This window comes from Anopheles funestus, chromosome 3RL (assembly GCF_943734845.2).
Source record: "Anopheles funestus chromosome 3RL, idAnoFuneDA-416_04, whole genome shotgun sequence".
Lineage (NCBI taxonomy): Eukaryota > Metazoa > Arthropoda > Insecta > Diptera > Culicidae > Anopheles > Anopheles funestus.
The window spans coordinates 74090701-74118622 of NC_064599.1; the positions used below are offsets into that span (position 1 = coordinate 74090701).

The following is a 27922-nucleotide window of genomic DNA, read 5'->3' on the forward strand; positions in this document are numbered from 1 at the left end:
GTCGTGGAAAATAAGTGGTCCGCGTATAAAACGGAGCAAACGGATCCGTTTCAGTCACAGTTCGATCTTGGCTTCTTGGCACGCACAGCGGGTGCTGAGAAACTAGACGCACAACAGCACTGCTTTCGTCCTTTTTTTCCTTTCCCAACGCACATACACATACACCCATATATCTGTGCTTTTGGTTTCCTGTGTTTGTTTTGAGAGTGATTTAGAATTTGGCGAGTGTTTGCAGCGGGCCAAGTGTTAACTAGTGCCAGAGTAGCGCGGATTTCCCCTACGTATACGACCAAGGTGAGCGGACGACAATTCTTCAAAACAAATTCTCAAAAAAAAAAACGTTAAAGTTAGTTTTGTGCACAGTAATAAAAGCGATACATGAAGTGTGAACTATACAAATCTAGAAGAACTAAAAGTGATAATTCAGCCGAGGGTGGATTGAATATAAAAGTTTACAAAAAACCCCCAATTTTAAGAGACTGCAAAAGAACAAAGCTGTGAAATAGAAAAAAAAGAAGTGTATTTGTTTATATTGTTAAAAAAAAAAATACGATAACATACGAGTCAGTGAACCAAGTCACGAGCTCAAAGTCAATGTGCGCTGTTACATTGAGCGCAGTTCAGGAACAATCCCAAAGCTGAGCAATCGCAAGGACGCCCAGAAAGCAATAAGGAACTAATTTTACGATCGAGTGCACCAAATCTGAACAACAGATTTTAGCTAGAATGGAGTACAATTTGGCGAAACATATGAAGAACATGTTTTCGGTATGCTCCATTGACCCGCTCCGGATTCTAGTGTAAAGCGGCTGAGGCTGAGACTTGAACTTGATCGAGGATCGCTGGGATCGTCTTGTAGCGTTTTGTAGCCTACATCGTTCGAATGTTGTTTGTTCATTGATGCGTGTTCGGCGGGAGTGAACTTCTAATGGAAAACTGTTGTTTCGTACAACGTGAGATGCAAACCTCAGAGGGGAAGTTTTGGGTGATCAATTTTAGCACCTTGTATGCAATTGTGCTCTTTTTGGCCAAGATGCCAAGAACTAATGAGAGCATCACCTTTCGTTGAAGGATGTGAAATATAATTTTATTGAAAGTGGAATTTTTGGTATGGAATATTTAAGTGGCAATGGCTACATTCTAGACGACATAAGAGAACTCCAAAGTCCGCTGTCGATCCAATACAATGTAGTTACTAATGTGACCCTGTCACATACAGCAAACCACGCTGCAAAACAGCAGGTTCTCTTGAAGGGAGCAGGTTTAAACCTGATGGCGGAAGTGTGATAAATTCATGCTCCTAAGTCTTTAACAACCTCAAGAAAAAGTGAAACCACACCAACAGACCGGATCTTCGTACCCGCCCCTGCTTCCGACCGTCCGTCGTACGATCGGTGTAATTTGCTGATCATCAACGACGAGTCACTGACGGAACGATTTGCTGCCACCAGCATGCCATCCGCCATCCACCTTACGGGACGGGTATGCAATCGGGACGGGCAAGTACGTGAGATGTCTGGGACGATAGCGATTACCTTTACCGTTTTCACAACAATAACACCGCAACAGATCGGCAGATCGTAGGTGGAGAAGATGTTGAAGCTTTCTCCCTTAAACTTTGGTAGCATGCGCGGCGGGGAGAAATTATATCATCGCTTTAATGACCCACTGCCTGGTTGTGTTTCCTCGATCGCACATGCGTGTGAAAATTGAAATCCAAAAAAACAAAAACAAAAACACGTTTTGACGACCTTCCTGTGCGTGGTTTGAAACGATCTCACTAGAGCTGGACTTTCGAGAACGGCTTTCATGACTCATCTGGGCAGTTGCTGTTACCGCACTACAAATCCTCGACCCAAGAACAACTTTCACTAGCATCTGCTGGGTTGTGTTCTGTGTGGAGACGATTGCCAAAAAACCGGTTAAGTGCTTTTTTCAATACTTTTCACCAAGCTGACCAAGCCGGTGTAAATGGTTTTTCGGATCATTTCCGAATCGGTTCTGAACGTTCGAGTGAAACCCGAAACCGGATGGTTACGTCGATCGACATACGGCCGCAGCGTATCATATACGCGGCCGTGCTCTCGCGCAATGACCAATCACTGTCGCGCGATCGGCCCTGTCAGTAGTAGGACCTTGGTGTGGCAAGGCCGACGCTTTTGTGCGCTTTCACTCGGCCAGACAAGTGGGTACGATGTACGGCTACCGTTGCCACCGCGTATCTTTCTCTCATTCCATTCCACCATTCCAAGGTCCTGTTCTGGAGTTTGGATATTCGCGAATTTCACAATCCATCGAAATAAGGGTTTATTTTTGTGGATTCTTATTGCAATGGTGCCGGGATTTACGAGAGTTGAAGATGTGGCATGGCGAAATGGGCTAGCGCATATTGTAAGGGTTACAATGTGGACGGCACAGTACGTCCTGAACCCGAACGTAATTAAACGCACGAATGTGGCAACCTCAAGAATGACATGTTATAAATGAGGGTCCAACACATGAAGGAGTGTAAATAAACAAACAAATTCACCCTCAGGGTGGGACGGGTTTTAATTTTTTTTTTTTACCACATGAACAAAAACCATGAACAGTTGTGCATGAGGCGGGTTCAATGTTGTTTTATTTGATTTATTTTAGGAAACGTTTTGTTAAAGGTGATTTTGAGATGTGTCGTAACCTAAATCTGTCAATCAGATAAATTATTATTCCATTAAGCACATTTTGTCTTAACTTGCACGCAACAACATTGCGTAATAGGAATGCTACTGCTTATCTCCTATCAGCATGTTTTTTTGTTGGAGTGATTGTGTCGTAAGCAACTACTCCCAGACATGCTTTATCAAAGTCTCAAAATTCAAGCAATCTTGCTGGTGTGTGAATCAAGTCAAGCAAATTCTATACTGTGGTGCATTTTTAATTATGGTTTCCCTTCTCCCGGAACGTCAAACACTGCATCTTTCGGTGATTAGGTGCTATCGCACCAAATCGTTACATTACCCACTAATAATGCTGTGCTTATGTAAAGGAGCAAAGTTGCCCGTAGTAATTTCTCACTGATTAGCCAAACTTTCTCATCCGCAACCTGGTCCACATTGCTACCACTTCACATTCCTTGGATGAATGTCAATTTGTTCAATCCAAAACATTTCGGTTCGAAACGCAACACCGTACACACGGCCGAAGGTCTATGATTTGACCGAGCGACATAATCACAGTGTCCGTCGACAGTGTGATGAAGGTACGAATGGTTTTGTAGTATGTCAGTATAAAGTATGCACCAGGGGTAACTATTTGGCCAGTGGGTTCGATAATCACTCAAAAGCCTACGCACTTTTGACAACGGATAGAAATTAGAACTGCTCGGGTCTGGGTGTAATCGGAGCACCCGGCAGTTAGCAAATCACTGTCTCTAAATGGGTCGGTGAGGATGTAGAAATGAGCTATTAGTGGAGCTTGTGGAGGCTCGCCAAACAGGACGAGGCTTTAGCTCATTTCACAATTAATGGAAACACACATAGACACAGAAGCGACACGATTGCGTCACTGGTCGTAGCGGTCGATTCTTGAACTTTTGCTGGAACTAAATGTCGGTTCGTTTCAGCAAAGCGTTCGATTTATGCGGGAACCGTAAACAAGCGTTTGTGACATCGTTCGATGCAAATTGAACTGTCGCAGGGTGGACTATGGTAAAGCAAATTGCAATGTACGCCAAACCTGGGCTCGTTACGCTCATGTCCAAACCGACTAGGTACAGATGGTCTTTCGATCGATTGTGACTTATTGGACGGTTAGGTTGCTAGGGCAAATCCTGCCTTTAATATCCAGCCCAACCACACTTAATGCTTATTCTGCTGTGTGTACGCAATCAAAATACTCGACAAACATTTTCCTACAAGAGACTACTACTAGCGCTCCTCCCCTACGGTACCAATTAAGGGACACTGCATAGCACTTGACGCCTATCAATTAGATCGTCAATTGGAAGAACTTCACCGTAACGTGGACCGCACCGCGGAAAAGATGTACCAGCACAGTTAGCCTTGGATGTGGACGGGACCTAGCCCACCGGGTTTTTTTTACTCTCCACAATTTTCATCAGATTTTGGTCGTCTCGTTGTGAGCGTACCTATCGCTTACTGGTAGCACACTCGCTTGCTCTCCTCTGCGTACGTTAGGAGTTCCCGGAATGTTGAAATCATTTCAATCATTTTCATAATAACTCAATTTGAAATGCAGCTCTAATGAACTGCAGGCAGCGTTAATTAACGAAACATTCCACCGTTTAATGTACCGCGGGATCGCATGCAGACGGTTGTGGTGGCAGATCGGTTTGGGAAGCGAAGCTGACTTGAAGATCTCCAGAGTTGCGTACAAGGCGGGAATCACTGTACAAATTGGAATGTGTTTTGTATTCACCTTTTTTGGAGAGAATCAAACGCACCAGAAGGTACACAATTTGAGGTTTGAAATCAATTTTCTTCTTCAATGCTATTAATTCTGATAATCAAGTCAATTAACGAGTGATCACAATTTCTTCGGATCTCTATCGATTTCACAGCCGATGAGGGTTCGCCTCAAAGTAGGTTAGTAGTTAACATTTTCGTAATCTTTCGAAGGCACAATAAACGACCCAGGTACGTCACGCCCTGCTTCTTCAAACCAAGAACGTCAACCACTAGCAGGTTTGTGGACTACTACATCAATCAACGATGTATGGTCGGGACCGTGCACCCGTGAGACGGAAGCATGCTTCATTTTGCTGCTAAATGCGCAAGCATTCCAAGAATTCTCGCATTCGCCCCACAGTTGACAAACTGTGTGTGCTCGGCATCGGCAAAAAAAAAATGATTGCAATTGCGCCAACCATTGGCGCAGGTTGGTCACCGCGTGATAATTACCACTGGCAACACAATTGCCCACCGGCCCCAAAGCGGGTGGGACACACTTTGTCTAATGAAGAACGGGGCCCGTTTGGCCAACCCCTCCCCGCGGTATCCTTACGGCCCCCCGGGGGGAAGGAAAAAACCGAACATTCTGGGCGGGGAACTAACGCGTTTTGCTTCGTGATTTCGTAAAGAAAAGTACGCAAAAAGGGCTCACACGAAAAAGCAAACGTAATGTGTCGTATGGGCACGCGGATTGCTTAAGATAGAAGCTGTGGCGACTCACGACGACTCCACTGTTGTGGTGTGAGCCTTTTGTCAGTGTCCTACAAAAGCGATGCGTGCGGTGTAGCACCGACACGCACCAAGATTTCCCCCCCAAAAACGTGACGTCTTAAGCAAGCGGTGAGATTGATTAACGGATTGGTTTTCTATCGTTTTGCGGCCAGAAACGTGTTGAGGGTTAGATTTTTCGGGAGGTCAGTTTGCTCGCGTTATTTCGCAAACTACACATCTATCACCGTTTTTTTCTTTAATGATCGATCAATTTATTTTCAAAGGTAAATGCTTATTCGAAACCACGTGCCACAAGCTTTCCCTTCCGCTGATGGGACGCACGTGAGCTTTGCTCGCTCGCAGTGTAAGAAAATAAGAGATCGGAGAATGTGACAGAAACCGTTGTGTAATAATTAGAGCAAGTGCTCCCTAGGTGGGCGGCATTAGTCACTCAACGTTGATCGATCCATTCAAGAGAAAAATCCCTAACTCGTTTGCTTCCTGAACCGTGCTGCAGCATAGACAAATTGTTGGGTCATTTTTTTTCTCTTCACCCCGATGATATGATTGACATGACGGCTATTCATCTTCCGTCAATCGTGTTGGTAATTGAGCAAGCAAAAAAAAAAACGATAAGAAAAAGGTAAAACTTTCACATCCCAAATCACGGTGCAGTCCGCTTTCATTATTACACACACTCACCCCCTCGGCAGTGTCCGCTCGATGGAATGCGATATGATTTATTGACTTATAAATTTTTCAACCAATTTTGCGCCTGCAAGATGTACGATTTCGCTTAATGCAGCTTTACAAATAAGACACCACGCTTGGCGCAGATGCAGGGTACAAACCTGGTTTTCCCGGTACGATCGAACCACTCAACCCTTTGGCCGTACGGTATGGTGTGGTTTTGCTCCAATTGATCTCGCAAATGTAAGCCCCCGACCTGTTACACTCTTTTGCTGCTTTGGTATAAGGTTGATGATTATGGATGCAGTTTTTTTTTCGTTTTTGCGCACTTCATACATTTTTTATAAAGCTCCAACCTGGCCGGTACCGCGTTGGGTTGGGTCAATCGAGTGACAGTGATCGCCCAAATTTGCCCATTTTAAAAGTGCTTTGCTTTATGCCGCTGGCACGAGATGGTTTAACGGATCGATGCACCAACCGAATGCCACGACATTGCCACGCGGCACCGTTCAATGTGAAGGGCGATCGCGTGTGTTTGGGAGGTGATGATAAAATAGCTAGTTACATCAGGATGATACCAACCGCATCCTTTTACCACGTTGGATGGATCAATGCATGATCATAATTTAATTAGATGCTCTCTATATTCAACCAGCAGCGTATCATTATTTATCTGCGTGTTTTTAATTTTTGTGATCATTATCTGGATCTGAGGATCAACTACTACCGCACCCATGGTGGTAGTTAATTGCTTGCTTTTGTTCATCAATTCCGTAAGAAAAAAAAGAGAGGCTCTTGTTTAACGAAAAAAAAATTATACCAAAAAACAAAAACGCGAAGCACTCTTAAATTAGCTCAATACCACATATTTAGGTTGATACTATACCCCTTCTCCATTTGGAAAATTGATTAATTCTACGCGATCACTTAACAGCTAGAATTTTTCGCCTTCAGATGCTACATTAACGTTAATTAACTTCAATGCCGTTCCCGGTACGGCACCACGCTAGACAAACACTTTCACACGACCTCAACCCAATCACAAGAAGGTAGTACAAGCAAACAACATGAGTATTTAGCAAAGCAAAATAACAACAAAAAAAACAAACAAACACACTCACACTCAATAGCAAACCACAAATTGATCGTTCAAGTTTATGTTTCAACGCGTTCCCTGTCTTTTCACGCATTGCAGTCTTTTGTAGTTACCCTTTTGTAAACCTTCAAATCATACATCGTAACAATTTACCATCACAACAAAAAAAGAACGATCGCGATTCATATCGCAATTCGGAAGAAGCTACATACAGTTTGCCATAATTTTTCACGGTTTCCGCAAAACATTGGGCGCATGGCTCGTGGGTTTGCTATTTTGGGGCTAAATTTTTGTTTTCGGGCCCCTCCCCATTTTTTGTTCGTGCCATACGCGATCATGACATTCATATCGTGCTACTAGCATCATCTCATCCGTGGATGGTGTTTTATTTCAATTTTGCGATTGATGCACGTGCTGATGCCCCTTCTTGCCCGTAACCTTTTCCATCATCACTTCCAAATGCCAAAACGGATGGAAAAAGATGCAGTTTTGCGGGAAAAAAAACAATACGCGAGTCACACGCGGAGGAGGTTAGCATCTGCACCCGTAGCTGACCGTAGCAAGCGCGAAGCGTGCTTTTTCCTTGTTACAATTCACCTAGAAAGCGTAAAACAATAAACATAAATTTTACGAATGCTATCATTCGAAAGACTGCAATGCTTCATCAAGCGATGAACCCCCGTTCCGTGCGAAGGAAATGCGATGCCCATTTCATGCCCGGAGTGTTTCGCGTGGAATAGATACGAGCAGGAACAGGGAGTGTGCGAGAAAAGCATCGCAAAATTCCGCATCGCAAATTGATTACCGGTCCCGCTGGCCGGTGGTAGCGGGAAAGTAAAAGCGTTGCGAAGGAACCTTGATTTTGAATCAATCCGCGTTGCAATGTTATGCAACTGATTCGACGCTACCTTTCCTTGGTTTGCAAGCTATTTAGCGTCATATTTTGTGTGCCATACCGGGCCAGTATAAACGCGATGGCATTAAAAATGTGCCACTGTATTATGTGTGAATTTTCTATGCTGAGGGTTGTTTGTGAAGCGGCGCTTTAGCTTCCTTTAGGTACGGGGTGGCAATAATTGAGCCATTGCCGTGATGATGATTCTGCTGTCCGTCCGGGGAGGGTTTGGATTGCTGCAATTGAAATAATAATTCCTTCCGGAGCGTTCTATGGTAACGAACAAAATGTCAATAACTGTGTTAACCAATTTAAAAAGCGAATAAAAAGTGAAGGGCACAGCTGTGATGCTCTTCGATAGTTATAAAAAGAGGTAACCGCAAAAAAAACACTAAAAGAAGAAAAAGGTAAACGATAAATCATAAAGAAATGGAATAAAAATTGGAACAAAATTGGTAAAGAAACATGATACAAAATGAAAAAAAAACGATTTAAAATAATTAAATAAAACATCAACATAAACAAACATTGACATAAGAAAGGTGTTTCATAAACATTGGCAAACAATAATTTTCCACTTTAAAAATGCATTAATTGTGCAAACGCAAAAAAAAACCATTGCACAAACACAATAAATGCGTGTGTGTGTGTGCGCGCTATATGTTGCCTTTCATAAATTTGGCTACCGAGTGGACATTTCGTTCCACCCTAAATGATGCGTGTTTTTTCGGTGGCGTAACGTCGGTATAGCGCTACCCGACAAAATAAACCCTCCCGATGTAAAAATGCTGTGTGCTAAATCACAACTAATTAAGTTCATTTCTTTCCATTCGGTTCATGATTCGACGGTGAAGGGAACTGTGATCAAGCGATGTTTAAGCCGAACCGATTGCGGTGTGTAAACGTTAACAAGCGTGTATTAAACATTTATGGTACTTTTCACCAAAAAAACTTTCATCGGGTGTATTGAACATTGGCTGGTTGAGACAGAAAACCCAAAGATGAGCAACTCCGTAATAAAAAAAAGAAAAGATTTTAACGTCCAGAATAACTGTACCAAGCAATCTAGCATAGGAAAGATGCCTGGAGGCAATGGAGAGCCAGTGTCATAAATGTTATTTAACGGTATGCACCAGTTTTGATTCGCCTTTTAAAACAAACCGTTTCATTGGGAAGGTGCGTATTGCATAATGCACTGCAAAAAACCACCGCATTCGAAACGGAAACAAAGCCAGTTGCCAATGAGTGTCTTATTAGCCCCGGCTAAGCCTACGCCGTGATGCCCCTGCTTTCTCTGCAAACGCTGCAAACGCTACTCCGTGCGGAACTCGCAGATCAAACTTTCTCTGATTTATTACCGCGTTGGGTCGCTCACCGTGTGGCACCTGCTGCCACAGTTTGTGCCACGAAACGTTCAATCGCGTACGGTGCGTGGCAACAGTATATGACACGGCCGGTAATGCGCGAAGGTGGATTAAATAATAATCGAACACAGCACACCGGAAAGTGTCTATTTGTCTCAACTGTTGCATTACTTCTTTTTGCCCTTTTTACCGGCCGCCTTTGCCTTCTTGCCCGGCTTTTCACCATCATCGGCTGGCGGTGTTGCCCCGGCCGGTCGTTGCATTTCTCCGGCCGGTTCAAACTCTTCCTCGATCACCTGCATACCACGCGATACCTTCGGCCGTATCTCATGCGCTGGGCCGCGCGGTGTTCGCAGTTCAATTTCCACCTCATTCCGTGGATTACCTTCGGCCGAGGTGCGCTTGTTCTTGCCGAGTTTGAGCACAAACACGTCCACGTTTGGGTCGTGCCAACCTTTGCGACAGATTTCGATTCCGGCACAGTCGCGTTCCGGCTGTTCCGGCAGTGCCTGTAGGCCAACGGTACGGTTCCGGTCGGGCTTTTTCCGGTAGTCTTCCACCGTGACTGGAGTGGTCTTTTTCTCAAGCATAAAATCCCCAGACCAGTGATAGGCTGGATATTTGAGGGTACCACGAATGACGGGTAGTCGACACCCATTTGCTTGTTGGGGGATATATTCTTCCTTCAAAGCGTATACTCCATCCGGGAGTGTGAGAGAAGCCTACAATGATGAACAAATCAGATTAGTTAGGATATCCTCAATAGTGAACAGAAAACATTCTCACACTTACCCAACATCCTTTCGTACATTCGTTGCTTTCCTCGCCATCAATGCTAACGGCAATATTGGCATCCTTCTCCACACGAATGCATATGGCATTTCCGTTCAACTCTGCGGCATACTCATCATACGGCTGTACTTCCGGCACTATTTCCGTCCCCACAATACTAGCAAGACTACCCTTAGGACCGACCAATTCTGGCCCATCTTGGTCCCCCATCGTCACACACTGTACGATAGGTTCGTTCTCCATCTTGTAGCACGTGACGGGCTGTTGCTGTAGATCTTGCCCACCGAACAGCACTTTTTGATTAATGGCAGAACCGAGGCAAGATATTCGGATCGTGAGTATAACCACTCCAACGACCGTAGTTTCCGCTTCCTTTACGAGTGGATACAATACCTTGAAGGTGTTGGAAACTGGTTTGTTGTTGCGTTGTGTGACAGGCTCCACTTCACGTGATAAGAGCGATTCTTTTGAGCTTTCCTCAACCGATGTTGAGACATTCTGAAGGTCGTAAGCTTTAGCAAGTCCAACCAACATTTCTTGGCTCGGTTCTTTCCAGCTGCCGATTAGTTTTTTCGTCCCATCCGCAACCTTTTCGTGAGCTGAAACTTGCAGTTCAAGTTCCCGTTCCAGTTCCATCGACGGGTTGTATGCGAATAGACAATTTTCTCCAGTTTTGCGTACCTCCATGTTTAGCGTGGAACCGAAATCTTTCTCACAAACTTCACACCGTACCAGGTTGGATAGCTGCAAGCGAACGCAGAGCTCTTTTCGTCCCGTACCGGTATCATCCTGTTCCACGGTACTTGAATTTTGTACGTCCGAAAATAGCTGCAAATCATCGACGATAACTTCAAACAGAAAAATGTACGCCATCGGTACAGAAATTTGGTGTTAGGGAGATGGCGAAAAGAAAAATGGCTACGAATTTCGTGGAATAAAAATTTGGAGAAATTTGACACAATCCACACGAAGCAAAAACTAAACTGAACAAAAATGTTTTTAGTTAACCAATGACTGCTTGATGTGAAAAATGTGAAACGCTAATTGCCATGTTTGCTTTTTTTTCTTTTTTTCAAAATAATTTCCATTTAAAAATTTAGCTCTAAAAAGTTGTTTTTTTCTCTTTATTTTTTTCCTCATTTCAGGTAAATAAGAGACAGAGAGGCGGCCGTGTCACATAATGCGTAATTTGGCGTAATACTGTCACCGTAATCACACACGTGCTAGTTCAACAAATCAACATGTCATAAATCTCCCTATCATGGCCCATGGGATTAGCTTCATACGTGCCGTTTTGGTTGGACCCAAAACGAATATAATACACCAACCGAACATGCCGGAAGATTAATCAATTATACAATCACCTCTTTTTCCCCCGGCGCCAATGATCGAACTATGCTATCCCCGAGACTTTCCCTCATATTCCCGGGCGACATGTGACATGCACACGTGAGGGATGAAATTGCTCTAAATTACCGTCTCACCTGTTACGACCAATACACGCGATATTATGCAGAGCCGTTGCTACAAAGTCTTAAAATTCCCACAGAAATGAATGCAACGCGAGCAGAGATGATGAATTAAGTCGAGAAAATAGGCGACTAAACATAAAGTCCCCTGCAGTCGATCAATTTCCCCGTTGCACGATCTGATTTGTTGCATTTCGCGAGTCATCATGCATTTTTGCATGGACGCGAATGGACTTTTTTTTACATCTCATGCCACGAATAATGTGCCGCGTCACGGCAAGTGATAGTGTGACACGATGGATGGTTAAAATTGGAGCTCGTGAGTGATTGATTTTTGCATGTCCGCAAACGGGGACATGTCGGTAAAGGGAGTTTAATTTGTTATCTTATTAAAAATCCACCAGTTGTCTTGTGGAATGACATGGGTTTTGATTTCCAATATCTTATTGTTTGTATCGATTGCAAACTGTCATATTAAACTCCTTATTTGGATGGACAATCGACATTCTTCAGTTACTTACAGCTCCCTTGACACAGCTGAACTTGTCAAAGCTTGTCTTTTGCTTTTTGAAATATTATTATACTTGATTAATGGAAGCAAAACGAACTTCCAATTTGTTGTACACTTCCTACCATTCGGGGACACATTTAATTGTAGTAGAATTTATAGTTTTTAAATCAAAATTCCACCCCATTTATCCGCTGTGAGGCGTTTCGAATTAATTCCCCTTCACAATTATGAGACCAAAGCAAAGTGGGGTGGATACTGTCGACGGCCCAACGTTCATGGAGTGGTTCACACTTAAGCGCTGTGCTGCTACTATTCTAATCACGTTTTCTCACTAACCATCCGGTAACCATTGGAGGGCGCTACTTTGTTGCAAGGAAGTGTCCAACTACAGGGTGGACCAAACTGTAGTGTCTATACCGTAGCGAACAAGATTACCACCCAGCAGAGATCGTTAGTCCGGTTCGGTCATTGAGATCGATTAATTGGTCGTGCGTAAAATGTGACCCCCGACTGGCAACGCACGGGAAACCCCCCGCTGTAGGATGACAGCTCGACAGCTTTAACAAACGTTCGCAAATCGATGATTTACATCTGCGTGGCTTCAACGAAAATGAAGCTTTCAAAAGTTTCCACCTATTGGGTTCGTGGCTTATAACCAATCTGGTTGCCTTTCGCCCTGAAAGTAAAAAAAAACCCAAGGTTAAGTTTACTTTTTGCGTACGAGGACATTGGAATTATCGTACGCCCGACGACATCATCCGTTTGAAAATTGTATCCGTTTGTCATTTGTCTAAATTTTTGTGACACAGCTTTTTAGGTTTTTTTTTTACTCTTTTAAAAAGCACTTTTTGATGCAATATTTGATGTATTTCCCTTTCCCCAAAATCGACCGGAAACCTACGGTTTCCGATGGTTCCGATTATTACGATCCGGTCCAGTTTGGGTTGAATGAGTCGAAATAGAGAATCTAAACTCGTTAGTTACGCAAAACTGAAGTTTTGATGTGAATTCAATTGAGAGAGAAGAAAAAAATAATTATTACCGGAGGCACATATAGAAATGGTGAAAAAAAAACCTTTAACCTCGGGCAATTGGTAAGTTTTCCAAGGTGTGGTACTGCAATATGCAATCGAATAGGGCGGAAGTGTGCGTTTTTTAAGTTACGCGATCGTTTGACTTGACTTGATCGGAATGGGCCTACATTTTGCCCTGCACCAAAACGCTGACTACGGTCGAAACCCTGTAATCTAGCGTTCGGAAGGAGCACGGCACAGCGATAACAGCGACGCACTGGGCCAGACACTTCAAACGGTTTGTACGGTCTTCTGTACGCGGTACATAATTACTAGCAAACGATCGAATAAGGAAACAGAGAACCGACCATCCGGTCCATGGTGAAGATGTTTGGTAGCGATTGGTGTGTTGATGTTAATGATAGACATTAGTCCGTTGATGGATAGGTTGAATTTCTTATTTGCCCCAGACGTATCACAATACATCACCGTTTGCCGTGAGTTACCTGTTGCAATTCTGCATGACTCTTACCAGCTCAGGGTGGCAAAATAAACCCACCACGCGTAATGAGATCCGGAGAACGATTGTTATGCGTGCGGCATTATATCGATATTGCATTATAAAGTTTAAACAAGAAATTATTGCGCTTATCGTACCGTTATCTATATCTTGGGCAATCTTGGGAATGGGTGTGACTTTTCTCACCGTTCTCAACGTGGCGGTTTGTGGTTCTTCTTGTGGCGAAACTGTGGCACACACCGATCATTGCACTGCGCCACAACACACGTGTGTGCATCTTGTGTGAAAGCAAATTACTTTCCACCCGTCAGCGCCTAACGTTTGAATCAAAGTTAAACAATTACCATTTGTTTCTTGGCTTGGCCTGTTGCCAAATCGTACGCACTGAACACGCGAGCATGTGTTTGATTGGTGGGGGTTTTTTTTTTGTTTAAAGACTCCTCAGCCTTCCAAATGGATTGCAATGTCTTTCGGCAACGTTTTTACACCGCGTGTTACTACTCGTTTTGTTTCAAAGGTTTGTTTGCCCCAAAAGGGAATGTTCACAATGTACACCCGGTGCAACATGAAAACCACTCCGGTTCCGAACCGGGCAGGTGGGTGGAAGCTTTTATCCGGATCATAGCGGTGTGTGTACACGGGCCTATTATGACATGGGACCGGAATGCCGCCGTTCCCGGGCCAGTGTTTGACTAAGCACGATTAGTGATTTTGTTTACATTGGCCTTTGTGCATCGGGCGCTGGGAACGTGGGCATGTGGTTTTGGCAGTGGAGAGTGTGCAACAATGTGCCGATTGCAGTACATTTGAATAGGTATGTGGCGTATGATTCGTGTGCAGGTCACTTCATGTCATTAGATGTTTTGCTAGGATTTGATTTCCGTGAAATTTCAATTTCGCGTCCTGTGGAAATGTTGCTTCCGGTACGAAGTGATCTCATTTGTGAAGTTATGTCAAATTTACAATCTTATTTGTGCAATTATTATTTACTCTTTTTATGGAAATTTATGGAAATGTTAATAATTAACTGATCAACATAATTCATCTTAAACGCCGTATATACACACAGACTTGGGACATTTGAAATACGTGAGAAGCTTCTCCGTCAAGGATTACTTGACAAAAGAGGAGTTCAATTTTTCTCCAAGATTTGAGGCACTTCACGAATCGAGAAGTAAATCAGGTCATCAGATCATGAATCACGGACCTCAGTAAGTAGTACTTGGAAGAAGCGCTGGAATAAGGAAAGAATGTCCTTATTTAAGCATTTCTAGGGATTTTTAGAGCGCCTTGGGGTTAGAGAGCTGATGTGGAGCAATCTGATCTAGTCATGTATTTGCTTGAATTGAGTTCATGTTGAGTGCGTCAGTTGTGCCCTGTGTAGGATTCCTCATAATATACAACTTTCAATTGATCCCACTAGATAGACAGCAGTAGTATAATTGTTGTAATCTGAAGACCTGGGACCCAATAACGATATCCCTTCCTTTGGTGTTGCTGAAACAACTCCACACAAGGAATAGCTAGTACTCTATATCTTTTCATCACGATCAGAGGTGATCTGTTGAACAATAACCAGTTCCACGCTCAGATTAAGTTTAAGAACCTTGTTTAAGTTTTGCCGTCAAATCTTCATATCCTTAAAAGCAAGTTTTGGGCATACTTCAAAGTAAGTGAAGTATTTTCAGAAATTCATGAACAATTTGATTTGAAGCACAAGATTTCTAAATACTTCTAGCTTACAAATTTTGGTAACGCCATTCATGAAAAATAGACGAAAACTAACCAAGAAATCGAATGTTCAAATCTTCTCTACAGAAGAAGTTAATTTATGTTTTATAAGAAAAATGAGGATTACAGAAAATCTAACAAAAGCATTCTTGAAAAGCATGATAGAAAACAGAGAATAATTTTAATATGAGAACATTTTTGTAAATCTGCTCGCAAACACAAACAAATAGAACCAACAGAATCTTGCAAAAAAACCCTCCCCCATTATTGGCATTGTGCTTAATTTCTTTACAATTGCCATTTAACCAGCAATGGCGTCACAAGACGTGGCATCCGCCACAAAACAATACGCACCCGATTTGCGGCCCGATTTTCTATTTCCACAAAGCAACAAAAAAGGGCGCAAAATTTGCACAACGCGATGCTCGACGCGTTAACAAGCCATGTCCGCCCGGCATGTATGTGTGTACACACACACACGCACGTACGCAACAATCTTAAAAGCGGCTGTCGCAAAACGGACTGCATCTTCGACACAAGCGACACAATGTTTTGAAGGGGCGTTATTGTGGCAATCCTTTCATCCTTCGTTAATTTTCACCCACTGCTACACCGAAAAACCCAAAGCCAGCTTTTAAGCTCTCGCGCAAAAGTGAACAAATATTTTTTGGGGGGCATTTTCTTTTTCCCTTTTTTTTTCTTCTTTTTGTTCGGTATGCCCTAAATGGTTACAATTGAGTGGTACCTACTGCTTGCGTGTGCATGGTGGCTTTTGTCTTGCGCAACTTGCGCAGCACCCGAAGAAATCAAAGGAGCGAAAGATCCGACCACGGGGACCATTTGAACACCTACCTGAATGGGAATGGGTCTGCTGCCCAAAAGTGGCGACCACATCGTGCTCTAATGAGTGAGCATAATTTTTTTTCTCTGTTTTATTACACACAGTGAAACGAAGGGAACGAACGGTAGTACCGAACGAGAAGTAATGCCAATGTCAGGTGGCCAATCGTCTCTAATGGCAGCACACGGGAGGTACGCTGGGTTCGATACACGAGTGCGCCCACAAGCGGAGACCTTTGGATTTTACATCGATCGTCATCGAACGTCGCTGATATTGATCTTCGATGCGATTGAAACATAAGCACCGAGCCATATCGGTGTGACGGCAGCTACCCCCAGAAGCCACGCTGTTTATCGTGGCAATTATGAAGACGATAAACATCATCACACCGTTCACCCGCGGTTGGTTGTTTGACGTACTGTTGTCGTCTTCGACACATCATTAATGGGCACCAGCATATGGGAGAGGGATGCTTGATAAGTGATTGATCGCAATTGAAACGCACCGGATGACGGCGTACTGTTTTGATGTCTTAATGGGAAGCGACCGTGACGAAGATGACATGGTTGATGTGTGTTGGAAAATTGGCACTTTGCAATAATTTACCGCACTGGCGATCGTATTCAATAAAAATGGTGGCAAATTGGAGCAGAATTTTTTCCCTTGTTACTGTACTTTTAATATTCAAATGATTTGAATACTACTACAATAACGATCACTGAACGCAAACCGTTTGCATTATTGTGATGCAAATTGAATGCGCAAAAAGCACAAAATAACGAATCAAATTTAACTTCACTGGCAATGTGTCGAGCAAGGCCGTAAGGATTGATTTATAGCTCTCTGCATACACTTGACGTACGTAGTGACCTCTCCGTACATTACAGCCCACATCGACACTAGCTCTTTGCTGTACCGAGAACCTGTTAGCCAACCCTTAAAACTCCAACCAAACTGCCATTAACATTGGTTTTATTGACGAACGAAAATAAACCTTCGTCCAGCCTCTTTCAGGTGGTGTTCACATACGCGAACGTAAGCGGTTTAGCAAAACATTCGTACCCAACATACCAGCAAAACCGACTGGCATTGGCGTGAAAGCGTTGTGCGTGGATTTGCAACATAATTTTTCTTCGTGTCCCGATCCGACCGATGGCGGCAAGGTCGTGACGAAGATTTTACCTGTCCTGCAAAATCCGGACCAGATTGGTTTGTGTAAATAGAATTTACCAATCGAGATCAATGGATAATGCAAAAAAAAAACCTTTGCCTCAAACACTCAGGAGACCGTTACTCAATCGGGTCGCTAGCGATGATCCATTTGGATCCACAACGAAGCTTGCATTCGTGATCGTGAAAATGTGCTCGAAAGTGGAGCTCAAACTGAGACATAACTAGTGAAGCGTACCGTAACATCATCACCGTTCATCGAATGTGCGCAGCATCAGTCCGACTGTCCGATGGATGGATGATTGTAGAAATTTGTTACATCAAAATTGAACAATGCACCAGCGGTGATGCAATTCGGTTTGCATTTAAATCTCTTTCGATGTGGGGGAGTGCTGTTGGATGCGCAATTGCTACTCGGTGGTTTCATCCTGTGTTCGATTGTAAAGCAACCGAAATTTGTTGTGAACTTAACATTGAATTCGAGAAAAAGGTAACATTGTGAGAAGTGAAGATTTTCCTTTTATTTTGGTCGGTGGCAATGTGGTTATTGGAATCGTTGACTAAGCTAAATTGAAAAAAAAATAGGAATAGAACGGAATAGGGTTTTTTCCGTTCCAATCGTTCTTATGTTTGCTTTTGGTTCCTGTTTTTCTCTTTCATTTCTATTGTTTTTTTTTCGTTTCTTTTCTTAAACTTTTACTCATTATTTTTGTATCATTCTTTGTATCTTTTCGTTATATTATTCACTTTTGTTTTCCCATCTTGTTTCTTTATTTTCATTTTTCATTTCATACTTTATTTATCTGTAATATTCGCTTTTTTAGTTCATTTCATACCTTTCAAATCTTTGTTTTCTTTCTTCGTTTCCCTCTTTGTTCTTTTGTGTACTTTCTACGTTTCCATTCCTTTGTATTTCTTTTGTAATTTGTTTTAATTATTTCTTTTACTTCACTCTTATCCATTTCCTTTGTCCCAGTTTTCTCATCCTTTTTCAAACCTTTTTCAAAATACTATTGAACTAAAATAAAAAAGAAAAGAACTGTTTCCATTTAAGGAAAGCAACAATGCAGACAAATTTCGGAAACAGCCAACCTTAACCACGAATCTCTACAGGGTAATGACCTGCTAAAAGAAATAGCTACAAAAAATCACCTCCAACTTGCATTTGCGATAAAAAAGAGTTGGTGTGATATTCACGCACCAAGTGTTAAGCACACTCATTACTTCATCGTCATCACCATCATCGTTCAAGATTATAACCTTAAGAGCACGACATGAAGCAAACCACCTGCCGAGGTACATGCATCACCGTACCATAATGGTGTAAATTACAGGCTCGATACTGTGTGCGATCGAAAACGGTCGAAATAACCCGGCGTTGGATCGATGATTTGTTCGCAACACTCATTAGCGTCATAATACGACACATTTAGCGGACTGTGCGCTGTGTTTCGCACAGTTTCCAGACCACCCCGCAAGCAGGACTCTCAAAATACTACAACCAATTTGCGAAGCATTAGAAACTGTCCAATACTTGAGCTTCCATCGATTCAGTTAACCAGCGAACCCACCGAACGTTGCAATCAATGTTTAATGACATGTGATAATTGGATTTAAGTGCCGCCGCAGCGATACTTTTGGTAGATACGCTCACGAACTGGTAAAAGATGGCCCCCTCGGGGAGGCGAGTAATTAATAATGCAACATAAAAATGTCTATCTATGCTCACGATACTGCCCCGCAGTCATTATATTGATGTGAATGTGCAAGGGATGGTTTCTGGCCGGTTCTTGAACGATGCTAAACCACAAACTCGTACGTGGTTCACGTACGATGTACACCAAACTGTCCGTTACCGGTAACCGCATACCATCCGTACGCCGAACAACGTTAACGATCGCGCGAAGAAAAAACATACCAGCACCCCATTGGGTTTGCTTTCGTTTTGTAAATCACTGTTCGTCACCTACAACGGTGCAAGGTTGAAGTGGTTTGGTGCGCTTCGGGCTAGCCTGAAGGTTTGTGGAGCTTAACGCTAGTCGCACCAGCTGTCATTATCATGTCCTAGAGAGGAAATTGACGGTCGCCACGGCATGCAACGCACTGCTGCTGCGTGATGTAAGCGCAGAGTAGGGCTTTGGCTATTGACTATTGTCACACTTTCGAGATGTGTGAAGACCGGGTCGGAAAAGCATTTCTACAACCGTGACATTGTTTTATATTGGTTTAATATTTAAAAGGGTTGCAGGACAAGCCCCCAAGGCATAACGGGGGCATATTATCTTAATCTGTAAATATTGTTAACAATATATTAGAAAGCTTTGCTTTGTGCCTTGATGTGAAGATAAAACACACAAAACATAATTGTACTGAAGTTTGAAAAAAGAAAAACAAAACAAATCAAGATTAATAGCATCTGTGTTGACTACCTGGATATTCACGTATATATCCTTTAGAAGCAGGTGGAGCTTGCAACAGCGCTCGGTGCGACTACCCGCTTTCCCAGCAGGTTGTAAGCAATCACTTAAACTTCCATTAGAGCTGTCAACTACTAATGGACCCGAAGGAATGAAACCGGATCACACACACAGTGCGCTGTAACCTACTCGAATTATTATCAAACTTCGATTGCGTGCGATGGAACCTTGCATGTGAAAGGATGTCTTTTAAAATTACGTTGTTCGCTATCTGATTTGTTGGACTGTTATTTTCGGTTTTTTTTGGTGCTGTAGTGTAAAGCTGCCGCTAACCGAAACTAGTTCATCAGTGATGAAATTATCTTCTTTCTATCTTTCCCTTCACCGAACAATCGATTTGTGAACAAAACAAGTTGAAGGTTAAGCTAGTGAAAGTAAACCTCCGTGTACTGTAAGTAGTGGTATTCCATTAAGAATGCATCAGTCCGAGTTCTCGTCGCTGGATGACATTAGGTAGCCTTCGTTGAGATAGCCCGGTTACTGCTGTACAGACTCCGACGCGATACCTTTCCACCTTCGTACCCGGGTGGAAAGAATCAGCTACGAGACATGAGAAAATTCAATGCCCGATAGCATCTAGAGCGGCCTGATCGTGATCAAGATTTGTGAGCAAACCGTCGATCACCATCCGTCATTGCCGGAACCCACCGGGTATTGCGGTCCAAAAGCGCCACCTTTTACTAATCTGACAGTTACTAGCTGCGATCGTATCGGTTCCACAATCCATATCCATCGGCTAATTGGTGGTTCATACCTAACTACCATCACACATTGAGCGCACATTAGCATTAGTCTCTAGACAGATAAACTGTTTTATTTCATCTAAGCTCACTTCGGAGACATGATCTCATCCAAGGTCGTAAAACATCATGCCTTATGGTCTGGCAGCAGCGCGCTGATCTACTTTCCGTGTCTCGGAAATTTGAGAGATCAATAATAACGGACTGTTTTAACTCAATTTACCAGGCACGTTTCTAGTGATCGGTATATAAGTTTGAAAAAGGCGGATAGATCTATTATATCGATTCGTCACATCAATAAAGATACAAATAACTCTATTGAATCTCCGCTTGTAGGAAGCGGAGAACAACTGAAAAAAAAAAACAATCACCACCATTCGCCCCAGGATCTCGCTGCCAAGCGTGGCCGGTGTCCGGTTCTCTTCTTTCATGCACGGTAGCGCAACCAATCCGCTTCGCTACGATTTACAAGCTGCGGAAAAACTTTAAATTAATTAAATACAGCGCAACAGAGGCGTCAACACGACCGTGCACGAGACGGGACAGTAAAGAATGCAACAAGCAGAAACAATATTCCACCATACCTCAGGCAGGGTCTAAGAAGCATTTTTTAAAATGGTGCCTCTCAATCGGTGGATTTTTTTTTGTTGTTGTAATTTTTATTGCCCTTCAGATCACCATACCGAGAAGGTCTTACACGCCAGTACGAGACCTGTAGACTTTACCATCGTAAAACTAATAAACCATACCCAACATACGGCTAAGAATGCTTTCCTTGCCTGGAGTGTCTGTGCTGCGTGTTCCCATCGAGTATTACATAATTTGTGTCCCCGCCAGTTGTGATCTCTCGGTCACCGTGCATCATTCACGATTCCCCTTCTGGCACGATTCACCCGGGCAAGGCTCTGGGTATTCTACGGCTTTGTAAGTTACCATTGCATTGCCATATTTCTTTGTCGCACACTTTAGCAGGCTTCTGGGGGAAGTTTTGCACTACTTAAGTTCGCCGAGAGCCTTCCTGAGTGCCTCACGGAATTGAATTGAACGAGCCGGGGGTGTGACAAGAGTAGAAACCATCGGAGGAAGCATTGTGCATGGGCACGAAATCGCAAGCAACCAGATCACCATCCCAACTGAACCAGAATGCCACTGTGCTGATCATCGAATGTAGGTTGAGCATGTTGGTCGCTGACGGGGTACCTTCTCTCGTCACTACATCTTGGCATGCCTTCTAGTATGCCTCCAGCGCTTATGTAGCAGGGAGGTTTCGATACCTCAAGTACCAACCTCGCGATGCGAGTGCACTGATAAAATGTTCTTTTCTCCAGACGGTTACGAGAAGCGAGTTCCCTATTTTGAGTCGCTTTAAATACATTGCATATGCACGAGTTGCACTTTTGCATTTTATGTCTCTGGTGTCCGTTCATGCTTCTCGGCATCTGACTAACTCCGTGGAGACCTTCTAAGGTTGCTGAACGTAGCGAGCAAAACCACGCGCATTTTGAATCAGTGAGTAAGGTCAGTCTAAAGTTGCAAGTTTCCTGAATTTGAAACGAACCCAACTCCGGTTGTCCGAACCGGTCAAGTAACTATTGCCAGTTGAGGTAGTAATTCTTCGATTGATGTCATTATCTGCCTAACTAATAACTTCATACAACAAAGCCAAACAAAGCATAAACCACAGGGAGGGGGAATGAGAAAGAGCATAAACAAGAATTAATCATAAAACCACAATCCCAATCATATCTAAGCCTTCGATCCAAACAAGCCAACACCCTGAGCGCAAGAATAGAACCGCCTGAACCGGACTACTCAATGGAAGTAAATATAATGGCATCTAACTAACTCTGTACACCTCAGTACGTCCTTGGCGTGATACAGTCAATACCGTACCATTATTTGGTTGTTTGCTCAGGCCTGGCAATTACTAGTACCATTCTTACTTGATGATAGACCAAAGAATCTCGTCAACGGTCAACTCTTCATCATAGAAAAAAAACCACCAACGGAAAACGGGCGTGAATCACGCAACAGCAATGAATACAAAAAAAACATTAAAATTAAATTCTTCCCTTTCCCGCCGGGCTACCTGAAGGTGGGATGAAAGTGTTGAAGGTCGCATGTACACAACAATCGCCCATATTGCATTGGGGGCTATTAGAGATAATTTTAAGTGTACGCTCCATTTAAGGAAGGAATGCGCTTTGTACCATTTTCAAGTAATTAAGCATCGAAATGATAGTCATATTGGTTGAGTGTCGCTGGTGTGTGACGACATCGTAGTATGTACGACATGCAATAAAATGTGTACATTATTGTGCACCGTGACCTTGCGGAAGCGAAAAGTAGCTGAAGTAAATTAAGATAGTCCAGTCGAACGTAAGGTATGGGAAGCTTTTCCGATGTGCTAGGTATACAGAAAAAAACGATATCTTTATGGATGTCATTTTAAACCCATTAATGGTGTCTTTAAGCTTGCTCTTAATTCGCGCTATTCGTTACCTGGATAGGTTTTAACGTAAGTCGAATTGGAAGTCTCAGTGGTTGCGTGGTACCGCTGCTAGTCGTTGCACCACCGTATCGGTACAAAATCGCAATCAGACTCACGTGTTCTCTCCTCTTACGCGCTATTATAGTTTTTGGGAGGAGCTCTGTAAAGACGAAAAAAGGCAAGAAAAGACTCAAAATTGGTGGGGCAGGTCACACATAATTCTTTTCTGAGGAGGTCATAATCAGGTCCACAACACCTACAGATGGTTTCCCATAAAAGGAACATTTTTTTGGGTGGTAAAAAAAATACACACTCACGCAAATCAATTCCACACAACTAACCTTAAAACACATAAACCGGATAGCGGCAATTATATTTCACAAACGGGGTAATTGATAAAAGCGCACGCGAACGAAAACGGTTAGCAAACGGTGAGTGTGTGTTCGCGCCCGCAAAGCTGTCGACATTGAATAAACATGAACTCCTTCGAACAAACAACCCTTCCACGCTGCTGCCAACAAACACCTTCCACGCTCTGTGACTTAGAACGAGAGAATAGGAAAAAAAATATATTCGCCTACCACTTCAAAAACGGCGGTTAGCGCCCTAAGTCTTGGGAGCCAACTGTCGACACACTGGTTGCAGCTGGTGCGTGCAGGTTCAGGTTGTGCTCAGGCAGCTTCGCAAAAGCCGGTAGAGATGAATTATGAATTTTGTTTCCATTTTGAAAGAATGCGCCAAACCACCGGCATTGGCGGCATCGGTACGGGAAGCACGTGATAGTGGAATTAGAATTGCTGCAGGTTAGTAGCGTTGGTACCCGGTTTTCTTGTCTGTGGTCCAGCCCGTGCTCAGCTGATTAGTGTGTAAAATGGATCACAGCAAACAATCAATTTGCGGCCGTGCGTGTGGCAATCATTTTGACATTCCGAGGTCAACCGTATGCTCATGTATGGGAAAACAAAAGCTTAGCAAATCGAACTCCTGCCTGTCTGGGAGCGAACTCCATTTTCCATGTAATTGTGTTTCCAATATTGAACAACGCGGTCTAATTGAATGTATTTTTTTTCTCTCTATCTCCTCCCGTACAGATGATGCTGTTTGTAGTAGCATCAGCGTTGATCGCCCTTAGCCAGGTCGATGCAGTGAATGTGGCTACCTCGTACAGTGTGGTCCATCACGATCAAACGGCCGCACAGCCGCGTCTGCTGCAGAAAGCGTCCCACGTGTACGCACCGTCAGCTCATGTCGTTTCTGCCAGCCACAGTTACAGTCATGCCGCAGCCCCACACTACGCGTAAGTAGCCGCATCTCATCATCCGTGCCGGGTATTGAGCTTAAACTTGATGATTTTTTTTTTTGCACCACTTGCAGCCCACTGGTTAGCAAAACTCGCTACACCGTACCGTTCCTGAGTGCACTGCAAGCGCAACCGCAGTGTCCGGCACCGCCGTCCTGCCTAAAGTCGCGCTACCGTACGCTGGATGGTTCGTGCAACAACCTGCAAAACCCGACCTGGGGTACTCCGAACCGTCGTTACGGTCGTCTCTTGACGCCCAAGTACGGTGATGGTATTTCCCAGCCGACGGTTTCCGTTACCGGACAGGAGCTGCCGAACTCTCGCGTCGTGTCGCTGGTTGCCTTCGGTGAACAGGACATCCCGGATCCGGAGTACACGCTCGGAAACATGCAGTGGGGACAGATCATGACGCACGACATGAGCATGCAGGCCGGTGGTACCCAGTCGAGTAAGTGTTAAACACGGTAGGTTGTGGATGAGCAGTTCTTACTCACGGGACGAGTTTTACATCTTCACAGAGAAACACCCAACCAGATGTTGTACCGATGAGGGCAAGCTGATTGGCAAGGAGCGCGCACCGAGCAGCTGCTACCCGATCATTGTCCCGGAACACGATCCGGCCCACTCGCAGACGGACACCGAATGTATTAACTTCGTCCGCACGCTTACCGATCGTGAGGATCAGTGCACGCCAACCCATCCGACACAGCCCGCCGAACAGCTGACGACGGTCACCTCCTATCTGGATCTTTCGCTCGTTTACGGTAACTCCGATCAGCAGAATGCTGGCCTGCGTGCCTTCACCGGTGGCCGTATGGCTGTGGTCGAACGTGACGGATATGAGTGGCCACCGAACAACCCGAACGCAACGGCTGAGTGTGAGAATGAATCGCGCGACGAGGTGTGCTATCTGGCCGGTGATTCCCGCGTCAACCAGAACCCTGGCCTGACGATCATGCAGATTATTCTGCTCCGCGAGCATAACCGCCTTGCTGACCAGCTGCAGAAGCTGAACCCGCACTGGGACGATGAGCTGCTGTTCCAGGAGGCACGCCGCATCAACATTGCTCAGTATCAGCACATCAACTACTACGAATGGCTGCCAATCTTCCTCGGCTGGGAAAACATGGTCAAGAACCGTCTGATCTACCGCGTGAAGGGAGGCGAATACATCAACGACTACGATCCGAGCCAGGACCCTTCGGTGTTGAACTCGCATGCTACTGCCGCCTTCCGTTACTTCCACTCGCAGATTGAAGGACGTCTTGAGTAAGTACAGTAACCATGATGTAGAACTGATGCTGCGCGAGTAACGGAGTGGAACTAATTTTTTCGTCTGTGTTTTGGAAATAGTTTGGTATCGGAGATCCGCAAACCGACTGGATCGCTGCGTCTGAGCGATTGGTTCAACCGTCCCTCGATCATTGAAGCCGGCGACAACTACGATTTCCTGACGCGCGGTCTTGCCACTCAACCCGAGGAACTCACCGACACGAACTTCGATGCCGAGATCAAGCACTTCCTGTTCCGTCGTGGACGTCCGTTCGGTGGTGATCTGCGTGCTATCGACATTCAGCGCAACCGTGATCATGGTTTGGCCGGTTATAACGATTACCGTGAGTTCTGCGGTTTCAAGCGTGCCTCCACCTGGGAAGATCTGATGGATTTGATTTCGCCACAGGTAAATCATTCGTTAGCTTTTCTCCCTTTTTTTGGGAACAAAGGTATATTGACACCAGGTGTGTTTCACTCTGCATTTTTTTTTTGTGTAGGATGTTTCGAAACTTCAGTCACTGTACGCTAGCATTGATGATATCGATCTAACTGTCGGTGGTTCGCTGGAGGCTCACGTTAACGGTGCCCTTGCCGGACCTACCTTCCTGTGCATTCTGACGGAACAGTTCTACCGTACGCGTGTTGCTGATCGATTCTTCTACGAGCGTGGTGATAAGGATTTGGCCTTCACCCGCGAGCAGCTGGCAGAACTACGCAAGGCCAGCATGGCCCGACTGTTCTGCGACAACGGTAACCACGTCGCGTCCATGCAGCCGAAGGCATTCCTGCGAATTTCCCACAGCAATCAGGTGGTACCGTGCTCTCAGATCCAGGAAGTTGATCTATCGCTCTGGAAGGACCTTTCGTACGATAACAGCTTGAACTCGTTCCACTATTTCCACAACTACAAGAAATAGGTTTGAGATGAATGAACGCGAATGTGTGTAGTTCCGCCGCACCAACTCACCTCACAAGTTTTCTTCTCACCTCCAATGTTTCTTTCGCACCCTGCGCCTGTGCTCACCCTTACAAGTGCGAACGTACGTTTATAGCAAAAACGCGTATAAGGTTTGTTAGAATGTTTTTGTAATTTTTTTTTTTGGCCAGCTCTCTATTCCCCATTTAATCTCCAAAATTGTTGTGTACTTGCGGTGACGCAACTGTTCACACGTGGGGGAACGCACGCTTTTTTGAGTGATATTGCATGTAGCGAAAAAAAATAAGAATACTCCTCCCTTTAGTGCACGCTCACATCGTCGTTGATCCACACCCATACCTTCTTACTCACATCCTTCATCGACGCACCTTAGCATACTGTGCACTGAACCCTCTAATCCGCCCAGATAGTTTATGCACCGTCCGTGATCGCATCGTGTGACATGTCCACAATTTTTGTTTTGTTGGGATGCTTACCCGCAGCATGCACGGAACTCTGCGCATACCAGTACAGTCACGCATTTTCGCACCCTCCCAATACCAAACAATCGATTGCCAGTGTGTATGTAAGAGGAAAACCACTAAAAGGAAAACATTGTTGTCGGTTTTGTTTGTATTTTTTTTGCCATATTCGTTTTTCCCGGCCGCCAACTCGGTACCTTACCGTTTCACGTTGCATCGCAATGCTCCACAATGTGCACTTTTCGTTATATCGTTTTTTTTTGTTGTAATTTTTCAAACAATCACACCACATATTATCGTGCCTCATATTATTTAGCCTCAAAACAGCATCCAACGTAAACGCGACCAAAACGCGAGTAGACTCCAATCGATGTAAAAGAAGAAAAAAACCCTTATACCATCCATTTTAAACTTCCAAACTCTACTTTCTGAAGCATTCATCTACCGATCAACCATTCTCATTCTCCTTTCTCCGCCCACCTCCTGCTCCTCCGTTTAGTGTAGTGGTAAAACGAAATAGTGTTATTTAAAAACAAATGAAATTATATTAGCTGTAGCTGTATGTTGTTTTGTGAATAAAGTTTCCTAACTTAAATTTAAAAAATGAAAAAAATATTTTTGCGTGTCTTTTTAATGTACATATCTCGAAAAGGGGTGAAATGTCACAAAATATTATACTAGTTTTTGAAAAAAACCTTGCTTCTATATATTATTGATTAAGAAATAAAATTAACAACAAATGTTATTCATTTGTAGGAGTTACACATCTCTCTTCATTGAAACTGTCATGAGGATATCCTCATCACAAATAGCTGATCTATTTTGTTGGAAATTACGAATGAAATGGGCTTTCAAGGTTTTGAAGATTGCGCTGCAAACGCGATCGTTTTAAAACAGAAAGTTACTCCTAAAATTATTTGATTTGTTCCACTTAAGCTTCTGAAATAAAATGCTTCTGCACCTTTAAACATAAAAGACTTTTACCTAAAC

At 43.9% G+C, this 27922-nt stretch overlaps 2 protein-coding genes across 2 annotated transcripts; one reads left to right on the forward strand and one right to left on the reverse strand.

Moving 5' to 3' along the window:
- LOC125766988 (peroxidase-like) lies at positions 1–26757 on the forward strand. The gene is made up of 6 exons (XM_049433167.1): positions 1–294; positions 24051–24256; positions 24334–24707; positions 24778–25528; positions 25613–25940; positions 26032–26757. Exons 2-6 carry the CDS (start codon positions 24051–24053, stop codon positions 26449–26451), a joined length of 2079 nt encoding a protein of 692 aa, XP_049289124.1. The 5' UTR covers positions 1–294; the 3' UTR covers positions 26452–26757.
- On the reverse strand, positions 9169–11167 carry LOC125767036 (uncharacterized). Its single transcript, XM_049433266.1, has 2 exons — positions 9997–11167; positions 9169–9926 (listed from the first exon to the last, which is right to left on the reverse strand). The coding sequence occupies exons 1-2, from the start codon at positions 10867–10869 to the stop codon at positions 9372–9374; spliced, it is 1428 nt and encodes a 475-aa protein (XP_049289223.1). The 5' UTR covers positions 10870–11167; the 3' UTR covers positions 9169–9371.
- Positions 26758–27922: the final 1165 nt, after the last annotated feature.

Coding starts and splice junctions, on each gene's coding strand:
- LOC125767036 (XM_049433266.1), bottom strand. CDS start 10,869: ATGGCGTACATTTTTCTGTTTGAAGTTATCGTCGATGATTTGCAGCTA. Junction 9,927..9,996: donor AATGTACGAAAGGATGTTGG/GTAAGTGTGAGA, acceptor TCATCATTGTAG/GCTTCTCTCACACTCCCGGA.
- LOC125766988 (XM_049433167.1), top strand. CDS start 24,051: ATGATGCTGTTTGTAGTAGCATCAGCGTTGATCGCCCTTAGCCAGGTC. Junction 24,257..24,333: donor GCCGCAGCCCCACACTACGC/GTAAGTAGCCGC, acceptor CACCACTTGCAG/CCCACTGGTTAGCAAAACTC. Junction 24,708..24,777: donor GGCCGGTGGTACCCAGTCGA/GTAAGTGTTAAA, acceptor ACATCTTCACAG/AGAAACACCCAACCAGATGT.